Source organism: Strongylocentrotus purpuratus, unplaced genomic scaffold, assembly GCF_000002235.5.
Source record: "Strongylocentrotus purpuratus isolate Spur 01 unplaced genomic scaffold, Spur_5.0 spur5_scaffold_17, whole genome shotgun sequence".
Taxonomy (NCBI): Eukaryota; Metazoa; Echinodermata; class Echinoidea; order Camarodonta; family Strongylocentrotidae; genus Strongylocentrotus; species Strongylocentrotus purpuratus.
The window spans coordinates 12,731,403-12,755,508 of record NW_022145602.1 but is presented as its reverse complement, the minus strand read 5'-3'; the positions used below and the strand labels follow the sequence as shown (position 1 = coordinate 12,755,508).

The 24,106-nt window shown below is 36.4% G+C and overlaps 1 protein-coding gene across 5 annotated transcripts in view; it reads right to left on the bottom strand.

Annotated features, from left to right (window-relative positions):
• Positions 1 to 4,450: 4,450 nt before the first annotated feature.
• LOC589160 (fibronectin) overlaps positions 4,451 to 24,106 on the bottom strand; it is a 79,020-nt gene continuing 59,364 nt past the window's right edge. For 3 of the 5 annotated variants that reach the window (XM_030987736.1, XM_030987740.1, XM_030987738.1), the window contains 4 exons: positions 20,757 to 21,011; positions 17,690 to 17,968; positions 6,707 to 6,863; positions 4,451 to 5,378 (listed from right to left, as the gene is read on the bottom strand). In XM_030987736.1, coding sequence (XP_030843596.1) covers positions 5,084 to 5,378; positions 6,707 to 6,863; positions 17,690 to 17,968; positions 20,757 to 21,011 — 986 coding nt within the window. In that variant the 3' untranslated portion in view covers positions 4,451 to 5,083. Of the gene's footprint in view, positions 5,379 to 6,706; positions 6,864 to 17,689; positions 17,969 to 20,756; positions 21,012 to 22,768; positions 24,100 to 24,106 lie in introns of those variants that run through there. The other 2 variants (XM_030987739.1, XM_030987741.1) reach the window with 2 other exon arrangements.

Genomic DNA, 24,106 nt, shown 5'->3' with positions numbered 1-24,106 from the left:
TTTGATGCAAATAGAAACAGGGAAAATAGGACTTTATTATGAAATCGATTTTGAGAAGGTACACATTCAGTGTTGTAAAATATCATAGGGGTAAACCGCAGATACAGCAATTTAGCAGTTTCATCCAAAATTGGAAGGCAATAAACACGCTAAAAAAGATATTGGAAACGAATACGAAATTTGGATTAAAATGACCTTGTCTATAAATCCTTTGAAGAAAATAATGGGTTGATGTCAATCCGGGATATCTTTAGTTCACTGAATATTCATGATAATGGAAATGAGACCGTACTGAACCCTTAAAATATACCAATTTCTCCAAAAGAAACTGTCAAGCTATGTCATAAGGCTTAATTTGGAAAGAAGAATTTATGAACAATTAAAACTGGATTTTTTTAATGATAGGAATACCCATAAAGGAAATAAATTCAGCACCTTCAGACAATTTAAAAGTACAATCATGCAAAAGAGGTATTTATCTCATTTACCAAATATAAATTTAAATGACCAAACTACGAATGAGCGCACACAGAAATGGGAAGATATAAAAGACCAGAAAAAACGCCCCTAATCTATTTACGATTCTGTGAAGACTACAATATGAATCTAGTAGGAGATGAATTCCATATAATTATGAAATGTGATAAATATAAAGATTTACGAGAATTTTTTTTTTTTTTTTTTTAATTGCAATTTGGGAGAAAATTTTAGTGTCTTGGAATGTAAAGAAAAAAATCATGTATATCGGAGATTAGACAATAAAGATATAATAGATATTTTCTCTTCGTTCACCAAAAACATAATTGCAGTGAGGGGTAACTTTTGGATACTATGTAACACAAAAGTAGAAGAAAACAAATTATACAATTTGATTAAAGATAAGTATACAACCCTTTTATTTTCTCTATATTTATTATATGAATTCGACCTAATGTATTAAACGACAAGGCGAAAAATTACAATCTCATTTTGTTGGTTTAATTTGATAGTAGGTCGCATATATGTACAAGTAGTAATACGTCATTAATTTTAGACGAAACGAATATCTTTTGCATTCCAAGTACCTCATTTACCTATTTCGTATAGCATGAGTTATAATTTATTTAGAAAATTGCTATATTAGGTTTTTATATCTAAATCTTCGGATGTATTATGGTACATTATTTTATTTACTTCATGCATTATGTGTCATGTTATTACAAGAATAAAACAAAGTTTTTCTGCTGTATATCATTGTCCTTATGTTTCGCTACACAGCATTGTAAATTGATTTACATGATATGTATGTTTACCAAAAAGAATATTGATTTGTTACATTGCATTGTAAATTGATTTATATTATGTATATGTTTATAAACAGATCCTTGATGTACATCAATGAAGTTTAACAAAAACAAAACATGAAACCTTATATCGTAATGGGTGATATAATAATAAGCAACGGAATAGGCGCTTTACAATGATGATGATGTACCAAAGAAATAGTACTTAATTATTGAAATATTTACCTACAAATCTGGGTCTCGATTTCCTTTTTCTTTTTTTTAGGGACACCCTATTTCAATGAAGAACCATACGTGATGTTTTTGAGTTATGAGAGTCTCTGTCATGTAATGTCTGTTGATACTTCACAAGTTTTATACTCTCTATATATATTTAACCAATAAGCCAAGATAAATAATATATCGATGAGATACAATATCAGCGAGATCAAAGTACACTCTCTCACAATGCAAAATGTAATAAACTTTAGCACACACATGTTCTTTATTTTCACAGAATTGTTCTCTTTACTTTTATCTACGTTGTCACAGTGTTCCCAATGAAATAATACTTTTCACCCGACCCTTCTGTCCCTTCTCACTCTCTCACTTTATCTCTCCCCCTTCTCTCTTTCTCTCCTTTTCATTCTCTATTGATATGCGATTGCCCAGCTCTCTATAACTATACTTGTAAAGCGCTTAGAGACATTGTCGATGTATTACGCTCCATATAAACCAGATTAATAGTATTATTACCATTATCATTGGTGCTATAATAATAATATTCACTATTATTATCATCATTATTATGAATCTCAGTTTCTTAATGACCTTTTGATTTTGCCTTTCCCAAACCCCTTCTCCCCAATATTTCCACTCTGCCTATTCCTTCCCATCCCTCCCTCTCTCTCTCTGTTCCTCTTTCTTTATGAGGTGGTCTGTCGATGACAGATCACCTATTGATTTCGTTAAAATTTTCTTTCTTTCTTTATTTATTTATTATTTATTAGGTGGTCTTTCAACGACAGATCACCTATTGATTTCGTTAGAATTTTCTTTCTTTATTAGGTGGTCTGTCAACGACAGATCACTTATTGATTTCGTCAGAATTTTCTTTCTCTATTTATTTCTTTTATTTTTATTTCTTCCGTACACTTTTTTGTGTACACGTTTACTCGAAATCGACTAGTCAATTTCCTTCAAATTTCTGTCAGTCATCAGGCCCTATATCAAGTTCCTAAAACCTTTCTCAAGGTCATGGGGTCATCGTGACGTCATCCAGGCGCCATTTTGTAAAAATCAGATCATTATCATATATCGATAACGAGTCATCAAAAATCAACCATATTTGGTATACGTCAACTTCAGGTCAAAGGTCAACAAAAATTGTCAACAAAATCCACGCGCGCATCAAAATTGCCCCCAAAATGCCCCAATTCGTCCCAAATGTTTTTTGCACACGTTTCAGGCCATTTTAAGCATTTTCAAAATTTGCGCGCACGCACTGATGCGCGCGCGTTTCCGCGCGTACCCACGCGTAATGGCATTTTTTAACATAGAATCGCCAAATTTGCTCTGTCACCGTATTTGACACATTTTTTCAAGCATTTTGATACCTTGTTCACTTTTTTCTGACAAGTAATAACGCAATGAGCGTCCGTCAAAGTTGAACGTACGCGCGGACCTGCGCTATCCTTATCCACAATACATGTGCAAAAACATGCCTATACAAAATTCAGAATAGATAGATACCCCCCAATTTTTTTCTTCATATTTGGATAGATTATGAGTCGGAGATATGATTTCATGTCTCATTTGACCCTCAATTAACTCATGACGTGATAATAATGGCCTCCGAACTAAAAATTTCAATTTGCATATTATGACGTCATCATATGTATGGAAAATTTATTGTATCTCTGTAAATATTGATTAATTTACTTCCAAACTTAGATATGTTGTAGCTGAGACAATTCTCTACAATATTAGTGCTCATTGTTTTTCATTTTGATGACATCATCGTGGTGAAAACTTCAATTAAAGGCAACATGTCAGAATGTTCTTAATTTAACCGTACAGTAATCTGGCTCGATACTGTTGGTTAGCGCTGTCTGCCTAATTCTAAACTGTTTAAACAATCACACAAATTATTTTGGTTAAAAGAACGTTCAAAGAGCAAATTTACGAGTTTACACAAAAACCAAAATAAGTCGTTTTTTTTCTTTTTGTATTTTTATTGTTTATATTCCTTGTGTTCTATAATTCTTGTCATCACTATTCACATATATTATGTGCTCAAGCATCCCCTGCTCATATGGTTATATACTAATGTTGACTTAGATTGCATTTTCTAATTCTACTTATTGACTTTTGATTCTACTACATGTATTTACATTTTTACCTAAACATCCACCCTTACATAACACAATGCTTTCACATTGGTTTTATTGTGCATAGTCTATGTCTTTTACATTTTCATATTTACAATTCAGTGTTTACATCATAACAACTTATTAATAAACTTGAATTCCACTGCTTAGTATAAGTAGTAGTAGTAGTAGTCAGGGGTGGATTTAGCTTTTTGCTAAGGGGGGGGGGGGGGTTAAAACAATATCGTCCACACGAGCCGCATAGCGTCGAGGCGATTTTTTGTTGTTGTTGCTATTTTTAAACCCCGTATTATGATGTTTTCCTGGCATCTACTAACACAATTTCACTGTGTTAGTGCCCATCACATTTTCACTTGGCAGCCCAAGGGGGGGGGGGGGGTTAAACCCCCTAAACCCCTCCCCGTAGATCTGCCCCTGGTAGTAGCAATAGTAGTAGTAGTAGTAGTAGTAGTAGTAGTAGTAGTAGGAAAAATGGTTTCAACCAGCAATAACAGGGAATGGCACTAGCAATCAACACAGACAAAAAGTACAGTAGAATAATTTTATAATAGTTTTCTTACCAATATTTCAAAACACGATTAACATGATGGAATATGCTTTCACGCTTTATGGCATATGTGTATATACATGACTCATTAAATTTTCCTTTGTTTTTAAGCTTGCATCGAATCATTCAGAACATATCTTATATTACTAAATCGTTATCATCAGACACCTCTGCAGAAGAAAAAAATATAATATTCGAAAAAAGAAAAAAAAATTATTTGTAGCTCCGTGATGTAAGAGTTTTTTTTAAAAAAATACATCAATCAAATTATTCAGAAACTGACAGTGCTTCAATGACAGAAGATCAGTATAATGAATCCATTTAAAGAATTAGTCTCATACCCTGATTTTCACGTTTTGGTGGGACCTAAGGTCTTCAACTTTATTTACCCGAATTTATCAGACTTCTGCTAACCATGGTATTTCAAAGGGAATCTTTCTACTGATCGTTGATATCAAGGTATTTGGGAATAACTCGAGTAGACATTGTGAAAACGAAGAAGGAGCACAGGATGAAAATAAGCCATGATATATTTTGATAACTTTTCGTCCTTATACATCAATCACATTATTCAGAAAATAACAATAGAAAACAAATTTCAATGAAGAGGATATTTGTATTCTATTTGGATATACGAGAGGAAGCGCCCAAGTCCATCAGCATAGATTTTTTTCTCTCCAGTTTTTAAGATAAATGTTAATATTTTATTATAATTTGTAAAACATGCTTTCATCTTCACGGAATAATTGATACACGGACATATATTATGTAATGAATAAAGACTGGAAATATTTTGCCCTTTCAAAATTATAAAAACCTTTTTTTTAAACCAAATTATTATGATGGACTTGGATCTATCCTCTTCTCATGTATTCAATTCTTAATCAGCCCAATAATTCTTTATTTTGTTTTATCATAGTATCGTTGACATAATTTTTCTCTTTGGCATCATTCACTTCTTCGTAGTTATCTTCTTGATCAGGTTTATGGTAGGTATGAGGGTCGACAGTATCATCGTAGCTCTGATCATCGTTATTACAATCTTGGTAGGTATGGGTGATAGTATTCAAGTCTTGGTAGGTATGGGGGTCTGTCTGTGACTGATCAAATACAGGGTTCTCATACTGCGGAGACGATTCGGACTCCCTCCCTTCAGACTTAGAAGTCGCTGATTCATTGCTGAAAAATAACAATATAAAAGCATATATTAATTGCATCAAAGTGGAAATTCAAAGAAAATCACAAATATGTCAACTAATGTATCACTATAAACTGGTAAGCTAACAGATGGCCATCGTACAAGTTTTAGGTCAACTACATATCGGGTGATTTATAAAAATACAAATACAAAGACCTCCATAGCATTTGGGATATACAAGAGATTCGCCAGAAAAATAACGATATTTTAATGAAGTCACATAATGGACCTTTACTGCCCAAGCAGAAAGAATGAACATAATTGCAAAGCCATTATTTCTCAAATTATAATGAGTTTAGTGTACCGTATATAAATGTGATGGCATTTCAAACCATTCAAAAGGGGATATAAAACCGATTCTGATAACTAAAATATGTTTAGTTATATGTTTGTAAATACACAGGATAGGGGTTAATTAACAATTTAAAAAAAAACAGACTTTCAAATTGAAAAACCCCCAGAATGATATTAAGGACGGCAATTGTTCCCTCTTGAAACGCAGAACATACTGCGGTGTGTGCAGCTGAATATACAATGGCGTCTTATTTTGTTTACAAGCGACAGATTCCTTTATTTTTGTATCGCTGCATTTGCCATCAAAATAAAACTATGCGCGGGGTTTAGAGTGAGGCAATAGATTATTCATTTAGCTTGACGGTAGTGAAGTATTAAGAGAAAGAACTCAAAGAAGATGAAAAAACAGGCACTGAAAATATGTGAGATGTCATGGGACATCGTCTGCTTGTGCAAATCATGTCCATCCTGTGATCTCACACATCTCAGCAGCATTCGGAGAGCTCTTCAGGTGCTATGTCGGGGCTGTATTTAAGCGTTTTGTTATATATAATAATCATTACTTCAAATGTTTCTAAGCATTGAATTTTGATAACCTTGTCGAATCAAAATTTCAACTTTGCAATAATGAAAATAAAGTTAGTTTTTAAAATCAATGAGTATCTACTTTAATGAAATACATGATTTGAAAGTCATCAACTCCTGATAAATAGGTATATAGAAACACGTCAACATGAGATGTAAGAATTAGTGTGGTACTTTTGAAATACATGTAATTTACATAATTAGTATTTTTAACAGGTTGCCATTACATTTGAAAAGCGTTATGCTTTGGAATACTTTGGACAACATTACAACAAAAGGAATTAAATAATTTAATATTTTGGGGGAATGAAGTACAATCTTAATTCAGCTTGTATTTTCATAACCATACGGTTTTAGCCCCTTGCGTGGCAGAATACGATGAGAATCGACTGATGAGAAAGACGGGTTAAGAACAAGGTAACTCTCTAACCTTCTTCGCTTGTAAAGGATGATGATGAGAACTATAACGACAACAATCACAAGAATAGCACCAACAGCGCTTCCTACCACTATGGAAATTGAAGGACCTCCAGCAGAAGTTGATTTTGGTGGAGAAGAAACAGTAGGTGAAGAGGTTGTTGTGGGAACTAGAATGGTAGTGAAAAGAATGACATAAATTAGAAATACCAAGGTAGCATCACAGATAATGGTTAAATAATAGATAAAGACCCTATGATTCGAAGTAAGCCGTTTAGAAAGTCTTTGCAGTCGTTATTAAAACAGAATAATATCTTGATACCATACCAGGTCCTGTTTGTGATTCTGTGCTTTGCGGAGAAGCTTGCGTAGTAAAAGTGAATGGTGTCGTTAGCCTTATCTCTAAAAGAATGAAAAACGTTTAACTTTTAGGTTCAACACTAAAAAAAATTCCTTAAATAGCAGGTGGGCTAGAGTGGCAAAATAAAAGAAACATGGAACGTAAAGTTAAGAAAATATAGACAGGCAACTGTTTGATGATTATAGAATCAGAAATTATAGCTCTTGGTTATTACAAAGTCAACCCCCAGACGTAAATTTTAGAGAATTGAAATATTCTAAAGGTCCATTTTATATTATTAGGTGTGCGTTTTTCAAAGAACTTGAATGATTTATACAAATTAAATGTTGTGCCAAATTACAAACTTTAAAACGAATCTTGGGAATATGGTCGATGAGAGACTTAAAACCTTTGGGTAAAATTATTACTGTAAAAAAAATTGCCATTTCCCAACTTATTTTAATTTTATTAGTATTACCAAAACCCAATGAATTTATTAATTTATGAAGTTGAATCTATTATATACTCTTTTATTTGGAATCGTGAATTAACCAGACAAGATAAATCGGAAAACAATTATAGCAGATTACAATGAAGGGGTTTTGAAAATGTTACATTTACCGTCAACTATTATGGGACTCATGGTCGCATGGGTGATGAGATTGTTAAATACAGAAAATAAAGGCAACTGAACATGTTTTTTAAAATTTGATATGATGAAATTAGGTTATGATTTATTTTGAACTTGTAGTTTAAAAAGTAAAGTGCAATTGATGAAAATTGGTAACTCCTTTATAAAAGAAATTTTAGTAGCCTGGAGTGATATTACTTTTCTTGAGAACCCAAGTGATCATTTTATTCATAATCAAATTATTTGGAATAACTTATGTATCATAATAAATGGGAACGTTTTTTTAAAGTCTGATTGGATAAATAATGGCGTAATACAAATTTATCAATTATTACAATAAGGTCTTTTTTTTATAGTTATGATGAATCTGTGCAAACATACCATATTTGATGTAATTTCATGGAGTTTTATTCTGTTTTATCCGTCATTTCCTTTCAAACGAAATATATTATTACAAATGCTCCCATTTCGAATATGAACCAGCATTAAAATTTAATTGGTACGTTGAAAAAGAAAACTAAAATATGTAGATTAATTCATAAATTATGCATTCATAAAATAATTCAAGTTCCAATTTCACAAAGAAAGTGGAACTCAACTTTATTGGAACCGATATTGGAGTGGAAAAAATTGTACGTTATTCCCTTTAAATATGTACTTTCAGAAAAATTGCGTTATTTTCAGTTTAAAAATTACATAATGTTCTTAGGGTAAATAAATATTTGAAATTGGTAGGTATATTACATTTTTTTGATAGTGTTGAATCAATTGCAAATTTGTTCTGGGAATGTCCAATTTACATTACAATTTCAAGAAAGCACTTCAAATAATAACGTTATATTGACCATGATTACATTACATTATTTACAATACTATATATTCTCTACAAAATGTAAAAATAGTGTATTATATTTCGAATTATTTAAGAAACAGTCGTAATATTATTATGACCTTGAACGAATAATCTTTCAAAATTGAGACAAATTTGTTTTATTTCTTGATAAATGGCGAGATATACATTTTAATTGAAACATGTTATAACGCTTACTATGTTATTAGGTGATACGTTTTACAAAAATCAACTCATGATCATATCTTCATAACCAAAAGCTATTTCTCATTCATATTTATCATGATCAAGGACAATATCCGTCCGGTCAATTTCAGGTCAAAGAACGCGCGCGTGCGCGTACGTCCGCGCGTAAATGCGCACGCAAAATTTGAAAATGCTCAAAATCGTCTCAAAATCATTTTGCATACGTTTTAGGCCATTCTAAGCATTTATAAAAAATCGCGCACACACGCATGTGCGCGCGTTTTCGCGCGTAAAACTATTACACAGCATAGAATCGCCATTTTTTTTGCTTTCATGATATTCCAGATATTTTTAAAAACAAATTGATACCCTGTTTGTCTCTTTATGACTATTAATAACGGAATGACCGACCTTTTAAAATAAATTTCCGTGCGCGCGAGCTCTTGTAATACATAGCATATATGGGCAAAAACATGCCTATACAAAATCCATTGTAGCTCTTTAGGATGCAAAGTGACCGCAATTTTTTGTTCATATTTTAATAGAGTATGAATCGGAGATATTGTTTCATGTCTCATTTGACCCTCAATTAACTCACGACGTCATCATAATGGCCTCCGAACTCAAAATTCCAATTTGCATATTATGATGTCAACATATTTTTTGAAAATTGATTGCATCTCTAAAAACATTGATCAATTTTTCTTCCAAATTTCGATATGTTCTAGCTGAGACAATTCATAACAAATGCAGTTTTAAAAAAAATCATTTTGACGAAGGAATCATGGCGTATTTTTGCGATTAAAGGAGGCATGTCAATTTTTCATATTTTGCGTGTATTCTCTAAGGGACATGACGTTTTCTCAAAACTTGATTCTACATTCCCGTCTTTCACGAGCAATATCTACGTCGTTTTAGCTTCATTTACGCTGAACTTCGAGTATGTTGTAGCTGAGACAAAAAGCTATCTCAAATGTACCCTCCATTTTGTCTCAATTTTTTGTTGGATCAGCCCACCTATACTTGTTCCAAACAAGTATTACAAATCTAGTTTATTTTTTCTTATTTCGACCCACTTTTTTGTGTGCAAGATAATTTGAAAATGGCTCAATCAAATACCTTGAAATTTGGCACACATATGTATAGGCATATGCACAAAACACAGCAAATTTTTCAACCTTGACCTTGACTGATGAAGTCATCTAGGCGCCATTTTGGGAAATTTTCTGAAAATCAACTCATGATCATATCTTCATAACTAAAAGTAATTTCACATTCATATTTATCATGATCAAGGTCAATATCAGTCCGGTCAATTTGTCAATTTCTTTCATGATAATTCCCATATTTTTCCAAACAATTTGATACTATGTTCATCTCTTTATGACCATTAATTTTAAGATGAGCGTCCATTCAAGATAAATGTCCGTGCGCGTGAGCTCTTATAATGCATAGCATATATGGGCAAAAACATGCCTATACAAAATCCATTATAGCTCTTTGGAATGCACCGGGTTCCTCAATTTTTTTTCATATTTAGATAGAGTATGAGTCGGAGATATGATTTCATGTCTCATTTGGCCATTAAGTGTATCGTGACATCATCACAATGGCCTTGGAAATCAAAATACGAATTTGCATATTATGACGTCAGCATATTTATGGAAAATTGATTGTATCTCTGTAAATATTGATCAATTTTCTTCAAAATTTCGATATGTTGTAGCTAAGACAATTCTCTACAAGCTTTAAAATTACCATTTTTCATTTTGATGACGTCATCATAGTGAAAATCTCGATTAAAGGCCTCATGTCAAAAGGCCTTCATAATTTGCCTTATCCCTATAGAAGGTGAATTTCGTTCACGTCATGAAACTACATGATATTGTTTTTTAAGAATTTTTAAGCAGTATCTCGCTTATTTTTGCTCTATTTTGTCTCAAATTTAAGTTGACCAGCCCACCTATACTTGTTCCAAACAAGTATTATATGTCTAGTTTATTCTTTATTATGCCTATAAAAAGTCAATTGTAGTTCTTCAGGATGCAAGGTGACCCCAATTTTTTTCTTCATATTTTGATAGAGTATGAATCGGAGATATGATTTCATGTCTCATTCGACCCTCAATTAACTCATGACGTCATCATATTTGCCTCCGAACTCTATTTCTTTTCCAAATTTTGATATATTCTAGCTGAGACAATTCTCTAGAAATGCACACACCACGATTTTTCATTTTAACAAAGGCATCATGGCGTATTATTGCGATTAAAGGAGGCATGTCAATTTTTCACATTTTGCGTGTATTCTCCATGGTACATGACTTTTTCTCAAAACTGGATTCTATTTCTGTTTGTTTTTTGTTGATTTTTGAGTTTGTTGTAGCTGAGACTATATGCTATCTAAATGTCCCCTCATTTTTTCAATCAGATGTCAGGATCATCATCCTCATCGTCATCATGATCATCTTCATGATCAAGATCATCATTATCATCATCATTAACATTATCGTTATTATCATCATCTAACATTATCATTATCATCATCATCATCCCCATTACTATCATGATCATCATTGTTTACATGTCTATATAACTTCTCCCTTTCTCTATATAGTAAATATTCAAATCTGTCATAAGAATTGAAGACAGACCACCTAATTCGTCCTCATGACGAATAAAATTTCTAGTTATTATTATTATTATTATATACTATTTATCATTATTATTATTATTATTGTTATAATAATCATTATCATTATCATTATTATAATTATTATCATCATCACTTTAACTATAATTATTATTATCGTCATCATTATCATTATAATCATTATTATCATTATTATCATTATTTTTGGTCTTGATGTTGAAAATATATAATGGTATCTACATTTTGAAGTAACAGCACTTAGGATATCATATGTAGCTTTTAAATGCATGGACTACCTTGATTGCCAACATACTACCTCTACTTTCATTCAAATAGGTAAGATAAGAACGCTTAATAGACCAGTTCATAGTTAGCACATAGTACAAATGACTTAAAATATCAACAGATCTTTTACAGATGGAGTATTCCCACTTTGTGAATTTTAGAATAATCATTGCCAAAGTGATGGATGTAGTAATACTTCCACCTGTGTTTAATAGAATGTACCACAAGTGCATCAATTAATAATGATTACAACACTTTTATGAGCATGTATCCAGTATTTATCTCGTTGGGTTTTACAATTTTGGTACAAATAACCTTTAAATGGTCATGAGCAGATTGTTTCTACAAACTGGTTTATTCACCAACATCACTAACTATTTCACCTTAAGCGATCCAATGGGTCTTTTCTTGCCCTATGTTTCGCTAAGATACCTTAGATTACTAAACACCACAACTGTTCTTATTCATGAATGCCAGAATGTACTTCATTGAAATGAGCTCCAAATATTTGTTGGCGATTTTTTGCTTATTCTGCTCATGTGTCAAGTGTAATTCCTCATAATTTGAATCAAAAGAAAATCTTAACACATCTTTAAAATGAGACAATGAACTGCTATGAGTAAAGTACACATAGGCAACAAGCCATGTAGAATTAGGGCAGTGTGGTCTTTTACTTCACAACTTGAGTGGTGTATTGGTATACGGTAGTTATTCTCAGACACGTTAAGCCTCGTTTAGATACACAGCAAAAAGAAAAAAGGGTAACATTCTTCTTAGACTTGTATCTTTAACACATCAGTTTAGTATATCCCATTCCTATTGCGGTACATTGTGCCATTCATGAATAAGAGTAATTTAATTGAAAACAATCATTGAATTTTTTTTCAGCATTAGGAACGGCTGTCCACTCCAGCGTGATTTCAGTATAGGTGGTCAATGTAGCCCCAAAGTTTGAAGGACTACTACCCAGATAACAATACGGCGTTGGGCCAACGTTGGCCATGGTTGACAGGGTCACAGTCGGCAAGCCAACGTTGGCTAAACGTTGGCTCATTGTCGCCATTTTCACTGATAAATGGTGGCTATTGGTTGGCTATTCGATGTTGGGCCAATGTTGGCTGAACGTTGGTCCATTGTCGCCATTTTCACTGATAAATGGTGGCTTTTGGTTGGCTATTCGTCGTTGGGCCAATGTTGGCTGAACGTTGGTCCATTGTCGCCATTTTCACTGATAAATGGTGGCTTTTGGTTGGCTATTCGACGTTGAGCCAATGTTGGCTGAACATTGGTCCATCGTCTCAATTATTACTGATAAATGTTGGCTTTTGGTTTAGCTATTTGACGTTAGGCTAACGTTGGCTCATTGTCGCCATTTTCACTGATAAATGGTGGCTATTGGTTGGCTATTCGACGTTGGGCCAATGTTGGCTGAACGTTGGTCCATTGTCGCCATTTTCACTGATAAATGGTGGCTTTTGGTTGGCTATTCGTCGTTGGGCCAATGTTGGCTGAACGTTGGTCCATCGTCTCAATTATTACTGATAAATGGTGGCTTTTGGTTGGCTATCCGACGTTGTTCTATCGTTGGCTCAATGTTGGTCCATTGTCGCCATTTTCATTGATAAATGGTGGCTATTGGTTGGCTATTCGACATTGGGCCAATGTTGGCTGAACGTTGGTCCATCGTCTCAATTATTACTGATAAATGTTGGGTTTTGGTTGGCTATTCGACATTGGGCTAACGTTGGCTCATTGTCGCCATTTTCACTGATAAATGGTGGCTATTGGTTGGCTATTCGATGTTGTGCCAATGTTGGTTGAACGTTGGTCCATTGTCGCCATTTTCACTGATAAATGGTGGCTTTTGGTTGGCTATTTGACGTTGGGCCAATGTTGGCCCATTGTCGCCATTTTCACTGATAAATGGTGGCTATTGGTTAGCTATTCGACGTTGGGCCAATGTTGGCTGAACGTTGGTCCATTGTCGCCATTTTCACTGATAAATTGTGGGCCAATGTCGAATAGCCAACCAAAAGCCAACATTTATCAGTGATAATTGAGACGATGGACCAACGTTCAGCCAAATTGTGGGCCAATGTCGAATAGCCAACCAATAGCCACCATTTATCAATGAAAATGGCGACGATGGACCAACATTGAGCCAACGATAGATAGCCAACCAAAAGCCACCATTTTGCCACAATTGAGACGATGGATCAACGTTCAGCCAACATTGGCCCAACGACGAATAGCCAACCAAAAGCCACCATTTATCAGTGAAAATGGCGACAATGGACCAACGTTTAGCCAACATTGGCCCAACGTCGAATAATGGACCATGGACAATGGTTGTTGGGCCAATGTTTGCTGAACGTTGGTCCATCGTCTCAATTATTCCTGATAAATGGTGGCTTTTGGTTGGCTATTCGTCGTTGGGCCAATGTTGGCTCAACGTTGGTCCATCGTCTCAATTATTACTGATAAATGTTGGCTTTTGGTTGGCTATTTAACGTTTGGCTAACGTTGGCTCATTGTCGCCATTTTCACTGATAAACGGTGGCTATTGGTTGGCTCTTCGACGTTGGGCCAACGTTGGCTCATTGTCGCCATTTTCACTGATAAATGGTGGCTTTTGGTTGGCTAACGTTGGCTGAACGTTGGTCCATCGACTCAATTATTACTGATAAATGGTGGCTTTTGGTTGGCTATCCGACGTTGTTCTATCGTTGGCTCAATGTTGGTCCATCGTCGCCATTTTCATTGATAAATGGTGGCTATTGGTTGGTTATTCGACATTGGGCCAATGTTGGCTGAACGTTGGTCCATCGTCTCAATTATTACTGATAAATGTTGGGTTTTGGTTGGCTATTCGACATTGGGCTAACGTTGGCTCATTGTCGCCATTTTCACTGATAAATGGTGGCTATTGGTTGGCTATTTGACGTTGGGCCAATGTTGGCTGAACGTTGGTCCATTGTCGCCATTTTCACTGATAAATGGTGGCTTTTGGTTGGCTATTCGACGTTGGGCCAATGTTGGCTGTTTGTTGGTCCATCGTCTCAATTATTACTGATAAATGTTGGCTTTTGGTTGGCTTCTTCTTCTTCTGGTATACTCCTCAACATTCCGTAAGGAACCAAGCGAGGAGGATGAGGGGGTGCGCACTGTGCTTGTTTAGTTCTTATTGCTTGAGTCTTGGTTGCGGAAAAAGTTGGTTGCTTGGAGTTTGAAGGTGTCGATGTTCGTGGTCCTTTGGATGTCGGAGGGTAGTGAGTTCCAGTCCTTGATGATACGTGGAATGTAGGAGTGTTTGAAACAATTGGTGCAGGTGGCGTATTGGATGAAGGAGTTTCCTGAGGTACGTCTGGTGGCTCGTGTAGCTGGACGCAGGTAGTCCGACACCGGCAGGGCCAAGTGCCCCCCCAAGGCTTTGTGCAATATACAGACCCTCGAAACTTTACTTCGAATAGAAAGCAAATCCCATCCTAACCCCACCATTAATTTTGTCGCGCTGGAAGTTTGCCTGTAGTCATTGCATACCATTCTGGCTGCCCTTCTTTGAACCTTGCCAATTTCCTGCGTGTGTTCTTTGGTATATGGGTCCCAGACACTAGAACTATATTCTACAATTGGAAGGACTAGGGTTGTGTAAGCTAAGGATTTAGTTTGTTTAGTACATGATATAAGGTTTCTACGGATGAATCCATTGACCTTATTTGCAGATGATGTTATGTTAGAAATATATTCGACGTTGGGCTAACGTTGGCTCATTGTCGCCATTTTCACTGATAAATGGTGGCTATTGGTTGGCTATTCGACGTTGGGCCAATGTTGGCTGAACGTTGGTCCATTGTCGCCATTTTCACTGATAAATGATGGCTTTTGGTTGGCTATTCGACGTTGGGCTAACGTTGGCTGAATGTTGGTCTATCGACTCAATTATTACTGATAAATGGTGGCTATTGGTTGGCTATTCGACGTTGGGCCAATGTTGGCTGAATGTTGGTCCATTGTCGCCATTTTCACTGATAAATGGTGGCTATTCGACGTTGGGCCAATGTTGGCTGAACGTTGGTCCATTGTCGCCATTTTCACTGATAAATGGTGGCTATTGGTTGGCTATTCGACGTTGGGCCAATGTTGGCTCAATGTTGGTCCATTGTCGCCATTTTCATTGATAAATGGTGGCTATTGGTTGGCTATTCGACGTTGGGCCAATGTTGGTTGAACATTGGTCCATTGTCTCACTTATAACTAATACATGGTGGCTTTTGGGTGGCTATTCGACGTTGAGCTTACGTTGGCTGAATGTTGGTCCTTCGTCTCCATTTTTACTGTTAATTTGGTGGATATTTGTTGGCAACTCGAAATGGGCCAACGTTGGCTTAAAGGGATCCGGTAACTTTGTCTTAGATCCTTTAAAAAATAATCCTTGATTTAATTAGCTCACGCTGCAATGATAATTATAAACCTTCAGGTCAGTCAGGAACTCCATGACTTTTACAAGCCGATCGCCCGTCTGATTATCAAGATATTGATGATTGGAATTACAAATTTTGAAAACCGTTCACCGGACGATTTTCATAACACTAAAGTCTATTGGGGAAAACGAGTATGGTAAAACCGGTCACTCAAAGATTTTTACTTTTTTGAGGCACTTCTTGATCATTTTGAAGCGCGATTTTTTTAGGGCTTCAATATGACACCATATCACAGACACTGGTAACATGTAGGACCGTGTATCTCATATTTAACATTGTTAAACGATCCCTTTAACGTTTGTCGCAATTTGTATTGATAAATTGTGGCTATTGGTTGGCTATTCGACGTTGGGCCAATGTTGGCTGAACATTGGTCCATTGTCGCCGTTTTCACTGATAAATGGTGGATATATTTTGGCTATACGACAATGGGCCAACGTTGGCTTAAAGATAAACTTTAGTACTGGTTATGCGATTGCATTGTGAAAGAAAAGGTGTGGAAAGGATCAGAAACAGTTGATCATGTAGCATGTAAGTATTGGTGTGCACTGCAAGGTTCTGGAGTCATCAAAATCATAATAAATTTGACCGAGTCTTGGTAAAGTAACACGCACATACACAGAAAGCTATGTATGGGACAACACGCATGGTGTTGGGGTTGGTACTACCTTGATTCCTTGTCTTTCTATGCTCATTACTCAGCCAGTATACATTTTCTTCCAAAATTGTTTGGCACATGTCATTTATTTGTAATCTTGAACATTCAGTGTAAGTTTCGTTTGATTCTGTGAGAAATAATTTTCTTTTTTTTACCAGTACTCAAGTTTATCTTTAACGTTAGTCCATTGTCGCAAATTTTATTGACAAATGGTGGTCATTGGTTGACTATTCGACGTTGGCCCAATTTTTAATTTTTTTTAGTCCCGAATATGCAAGGGAACCTAGTGTATTTCAGAAATATATCGGAATGTGAAGACAGTAGAAGAAGGTATCTTGAGGAGAACAAAAGAACCATGACACAGTGGGTAGCCTTCCGGTCTTTAGTATCTGCCTGGGTGAGACCATATAGTGTCTCCTTCCAGGTTTTGCAGGGTCTGCTACAGGGTTTGTGATAAATTTCTAAATTGATTACTTTTTTTCTTTGTATCTATGCTTCGTGGCTGCATAATAATAATAAGAATAGTAATGCAGACATTTATAATGCGCAAAATATCCACCCAGATGGTGCTCAATTGGGCATTACTAATAATCAGATTAAATGTATTAACAAAAATACGCTGAAAGTGTTTAAAATAGAACAGAACAAAATATAATTAGGGGAAAACACTTGTCATATTATGTTTTTACATTTGTCTGAAAGTGATCTACAGTTTTAAAATTTTCAATGATTTTGGAGTCTGTTCCACAAGCGGAAAGCTGCAGATCTAATCGCTCCCCCCTGATGGTTTAGTTTTGTGGACACTTTGAGGATTTATTTTAAAAGCAGAGACCAGAGCGACATGGCTTGTGAAAATTGATAAGAGAAGAGATGTATTGTGGTTAGGCTTAAAGCTAATAGTGTAGTTACTCACTTGGACTGATCTTGACGGAGTTGCTTCTGGTCTGGGCCATTCCTGCACCAGCGAGCGTGGTGATGTTCACCTCAACACCTGGTCCGTCCATCAAACCCATGATCGTTCTCTCCAGCTGCAAAGAGATCCTGTCGAACACATTGATAGGACTGTACGGACCACTGCCGTCGTCGTACATGATCTCGTAACCGACGAGCTTGCTTTCAGGTCGAGACCACTGCAGGGTGACAGAGTCTATAGTGACCCAAGTAAAGACGACACGCACTGGCGCTAGAGGTACTGTAAAAGATAAGATAATAATAATAACAAGTCAACGCAAAGCGTAGCATCCCCTCGCAGGGTACAAATGGCCTATATACATCAGAACAAGTTACCTCCATTGGACTATACTATTATATTACTAGGCAAGGAAGTTAATGATCACTTTCACAAAAAAGGTATATTATTAGGTGTTTTGGCATATTTAGTGTGCTATGACCTTTCACCTTTGACCTACATACTCAGAAATCACATTTCGGCTGTACATGTATTTTGATAGCATGTACCTTCGTATTATTAAATTTCATTAAAATTTCAGGGTTGGAAATAGAAATATAGAAAAAAATGAAATACCATCCTGGGATGTAAATTCTCAGAACAGTAGCCTGCACTACCGTATTTGCCGGCATAAAGGAAGCAGTATTTTTGAAGGAGAAAATATCAAAAATTTGGGGTGCGGCCTTAACGGGGAAAGAGTAAAAGATAAAAAAAAACATAAGTCCAAACCAGCACAAATTTGCACATATGAGACTACGAACAGTACAATAACGATACCACTATAGTACAGGACATTTCCACACATCTTACCGACAATTTTATCTTGCATTGAAGACATGATCGAAGACGAAAATAAACATCCAAAAACATTTGCCGATATATTTTGATCTAAGTTCGTGCCAAAGCATTGCAAAAGTAAAGGAAGGGACCGTTTAAGCTGCCGCGAAGCATCCATCCGAAGTCGCCATTTTGTTTTCCATTTCATGCAATTTTGCATTACACCGTACATTGTGGTAGGGGTACATTTTGTATATATCGGACACCAAATCTGCCTGCGATCCCTTTTTTAACTAAACTTCCGGTAAATTATAAGAACATCGATGAATTTGGTATTAGTTTGTAAAAAAAAATAGTGTTTTACGAGAAAATTACAATTATTTTTTTTTGTTCTTTTTTTTTTTGTCCTTTTTTCCCCCCCCTTTTTTTTTCCCCTCTTTGAAATGTCAAAGTTGGGGTGCGGCCTTATTGCCGGCAAATACGGTACTCGCATGTAAAGCCTATGAGGACTGAGTGTATATGCTACAGTCAACACACACACTGTCTCACATTGTCACACACTATATCCAGGGAGGTGTTTTAGATGGAGTTTCCGTCTCGAAAGAATTTCCTGAGGGAAAGATATTCAAGATTAACTTGGCTTAACAACAAGTAATGTAACCCTCTTCAGCCATCAAATCCATCAACAGCAGCCCTTATCAGACCACAGATGCCCTCTGGCGATCCAAATGTTACGAAGTGTTACGCAACGCGGCCTGCTTCCCTAAGCTCTCCAAACACTTGGTCGTAAAAAAAGCTTTGAAGCCATGCGAGTCACCGAGAAAATGATGTCATACTCATTGAAGATGTATGTAGCTATAACAGACAAAAATACAAAATCGACAACTTATGACACAAGGCAACCTTCTATTGGTTATCAAATGCTTTCGCTGTGCTCGGATAACTCTTCTGAAGACGTAGCCATCTGAACCAGCGAAATCGACCAAGGAAATCGTGAGTTAGAGTGAATGCAAGTTTCTCATCATCATCACGTTCTCTTCTAATTATTGACATTTCCCGAAAGTTTCCGAAATTTTTACATAGCTAGGAAGGTAGTCCATAAGTTTATCTCTTAAAATAACTAAATGAAACTGTGTTATGTATTTGCGCATTTGGTTTAATGAGGGTTAGAAGTTGTCATTTCATCACCACTTTTCACCCCGAGTACGGGCCGGCGACGCGAAAGCCGCCGTGCTCGCTGGGCTGTACATGCTGGATGTTGTTGGTGGAAACACACATAGCTGCATTACTACCCTGGCCGTGTATTAAAAGTTGTGCTATTGATTCTCAACATTTCAAACACCACTGTACAAAACTCAACTGATTTCATTCAAAGGCAGTACTATAGTGATGATTGATGACACCTAAAGAGCATTAAAATACAATTTGTTCAACTTTCTGATGTTAGAAAGAATAATTTAAAATTAAAATTGTGAGTCTACTGACAAACTTGCCGATCAACTGCATAGGGGATGATTATGTGCATTTGTACTGTATGTTGTGAGTATATTGACTATTCATGTATTCAAATGCTGCCTATTTACATGGAGTGGCCTACGCATTCACGATGAAACCATTTAACCGTACATTCTAGTTCGCTGCAACGAATAAGATTTTCCATTGATGGAATTTCACACGTGCATAACTTGTATTGGTCTCCAACTTCCCATACACCAGGCTCAAGAATCAAATCTTCCTCAAAATCAGTCAGAAAGTCTAAATCGTCGCCTACCAAATACTCTTCCCTACTGTACGCCACCATTTTTGTCGATAGCAGCCGATGTGTATTTCCAACAATGCATTTCGCGAGCCCTATGTCACTCAGTTTCGGGAGTGAGATTTACGAGCTGTGCGGTCCGGTTGGGGGATTAAGGGGATTATGATAGGGGGAAAAAAGACTCTCGGTGCAGCGGACTGCTTCAAAGGGCCCTCTTAGATGCGGAATCCATTTAACTCACATACCCTGCTATATCTAAGCCAAATGCTTGGATTAATGTGCCAGGAACCTTCGGGGGGAAGGGTCCTATCCATTCCTTGTAGATACTTACACAATTCCCCTGAAATCATGGTTAGAGTACCAAATCATCTTGTATACATGTATGCTTTAATACAAGGAGAATTACATGAGACCAGATACAATCTAACATGTTTCTATTCAGTTTCTTTTTTGATACCAACCATGCCCATAGAACATGAGCTTTAATAACTGACTTACATGTAAACTGTCGAAGAGAGAGAACTTCTCCGGCACACTGCAACTCAATCTCGATGATGTACTCCTCTCCCGGCATCAGTCCTGAGAAGCTGGCCTTGAGGGAATTTCTGATGACTCCTGAGAACAGCTCAGTGTTGTTGCTTGCCAGGTTGAGGTTGACAATGTAGTCGGTGATTCCTGCAATCTCGGTCCACGTGATTGAGATGGATGTCGAGGTCACCTCTTCCACGTTAATAGTCCCAGGTTCCCTTGGGTCTGTGGGAGCATGGATGGATCACATGATATAAGTACTGCATGCTCAGGCATTCAATATAACAAAATATATGAACCAACAAATTCAGAATTTCCTGGAAGATGTTACATTGCATTAGGCTGCAGACCGAGGTTGAAATATAATGGTATGAGGGGAACTGAGTTAAGTATTCATGTATGTTATATTGCACATAGAAATGGTGTCGAACCCTCTCCTCAATTTACCTGCCTTGAGGTCAGATGCGCGCAGCTAAGCAATTCCAAACAACAGGTAACCACAGAGATAAGAAGTGCGCAGTCCTTTTACTTTTGAAGTATAATAGTTTCCTAATTTTTTGGCCCATTCCATCTAAAATTTCACCTGTCCACTTTCAGATTGTTCTGCTTTCCTATAGAGTAGTTTGCTATCAAGGTAGGATTTCCTTTTAATTAGGTGATACGTACGTAGACGTATCACCTTTTGATTTCGTCAAGATTTTTCTTTATTATTATTATTTTTTTAAAATTATTATTCTTCCTCGAATTTGTTCGCAAGATATCTCAAGAATGAATAAAGCTATTATCATAAAACTTGCCATGATGATAGATCTTAGTCTAACTTAGAACTGCATGACTTTTCAATGACTCAAGGTCATCGTGACGTCATCTAGGCGCCATTTTGTGAAAATCAACTTATGATCATATCTTCATAACGGAAAGGAATTTCTCATTTATAATTATCAGGATTAAGATCAATATCCGTCCGGTCAATTTCAGGTCATTAAATGTGCGCAAAAATGCGCGTACGCGTTTGTGCGCACGTTAACGCGCGCGTAAAATTTTAAATTGCTCAAAATCGTCTTAAATTTTGTTTGCATACGTTTTAGGCCATTATAAGCGTTTCATAAAAAATCGCGCAAAACACGCATTTTTGCGCGTTTTCGTTCGTCACGGCCAAACGAAAAATAATTACCCCTCAATTTGTTTAGACAGGATATTCCTCATATTTTTCTGAACAATTTGATACCATGTTCATCTTTTTATCACTATTAATAACAGAATGAGCGTCCGTTGAAGATAAATATCCGTGCGTGCGAGCTCATGTATTACATAGCATATATGGGCAAAAACATGCCTATAAAAAGTACATCGGGATGAATAAGGACTGCCAATTTTTTTCTTCATATTTAGATTCAGTATGAGTCGGAGATATGATTTCATGTCTCATTTGGCGATTAAGTATATTTTTACATAATAATATAGTCCTTGGAACTCAAAATACGAATTTGCATATTATGACGACAACATATTTACGGAAAATGATATTATCTCTGCAAATATTGATCAATTTTCTTCTAAATTTTGATATGTTGTAGCTGAGACAATTCTTCAAAAGATTATTATCAATATTTATTTTCATTTTGATGACGTCAATAGAATTTTGCTTAATGTGCGTCTTATGCTTATGGGAGGTGATTGATACTATATTCCAGTCTAGACTTGTTCATTATGTTGCGTATGTAGTGCGTCGAAATATCAGTTCAATGATTGGTAGGCTCTGCAATCAGGCGAAAATTTGAGCTTGTTATGTAAATTAATAGTTTAATCATATAACAATTGTCTATCGAATACCTGAAGGGGGCGCTATACCACTTTTAATCATTGTCATCATAATTTAAAACCAACAAATCATCATCATCATCAATATCGTCATTATCGTATTGATGAATATTATCATTAGATCATCATCGGCACACTTTCATGATACAAAATTAGCTTACGTATCACCTAATTCTTCAAAGTGACGAATTAAAGTCTAGTTAAGACAAGAGTCATGTTTCCTCAAGAGGAGTTTGACAAACTTGGGTGTTTACTGGAGGACAGGCATTTTCAATGACCCAAAGTGGACTACACTTTACTGACAGACAGATCTTAGATAATAAGGTCTTTTCCACTGTGTCAACAAGAACGCCGTTCTAGTCAAGACCTTATGTTCACTCAGGTAGTCGACGTACGTCCCTTGCTCATTTCTCTTTTAAATCCTTTCAATTTCAGTCAAGGCCTGTTCGACGCACTAGTGAACATGATATGATGACGTCATGTGTGTGGTGTACTAGTATTTGGCTTGCATAACCACATTTCATGCGCACTTGCCACTTTGAATGAGCTCAAATTACGTACCGGTTAACACTTCACACTATGGCGCTGACCCCAAAACTGTACAATCTGCAGCTCGATCCCCTTTGCATGTCATCCGCAGAATATGCTTGCCCAGTTTGGAGCAGATCAGCCCATGTGAAGAAGCTTGATACTACACTCAATAACACATATCGAAAGCTACCAGGCTGCCTGAAACAGCCAAAAGTTGAGGATATATATATCACCTCGCTGGCATCGGATCTCCAAACCAAGGACGCTCTAACACCTGCCTAAAGGAACGGATGAAGCAGGCGACAGATGACAGACACATGTTATACGGCTAGCTGCCACCCCACAGACGCCATGTATCCCAACACAGCTTCCTTGATTCTGTCCCACCACCTAAGCAGATTCCTCCACCACCAGCCAATTGCAAGCCCATACTCATCAAAGGACTAAACCTGAAGTGGCCAGAGTGGAAATGCCTAAATCAAATGCGGATGAGAATGGGGCGTTGTAAGGCCAACATGGCAAGATGGGGCTATGCCCATGAAAAAGATACTTTCTGCGACTGTGGAGAGACTCAGACGATGGATGACATCTTGAAGTGCGGTGGAATAGGTTGCACAGATGAAGACCTGGCCCTTGTAAATGAAACAGCCATCGCAGCCATTGGGCGATGGAAGAATTTTATTTAATTAAATCAATTAAGAAACTGAACATTAATCTTGATCTAAGGAGACACGAACGAACTACGTACAGGTACAGAGAACTAGATATCGACTATTTCTAAAAAGAACGGCATTAAACATTGAGGTGATCGTCAAAGCCGAGCTGAACACACGTTCTCTACAGGGTAGACATCATGGCGCATGCACAGATCATCAGGATGCAATGTTGCAATTTACTATGTAGATGTGACAATCGAAGAGTCCTTATTGTATGCTCTCACCACTCTCTTCAAAAGATTCATCTGTAAA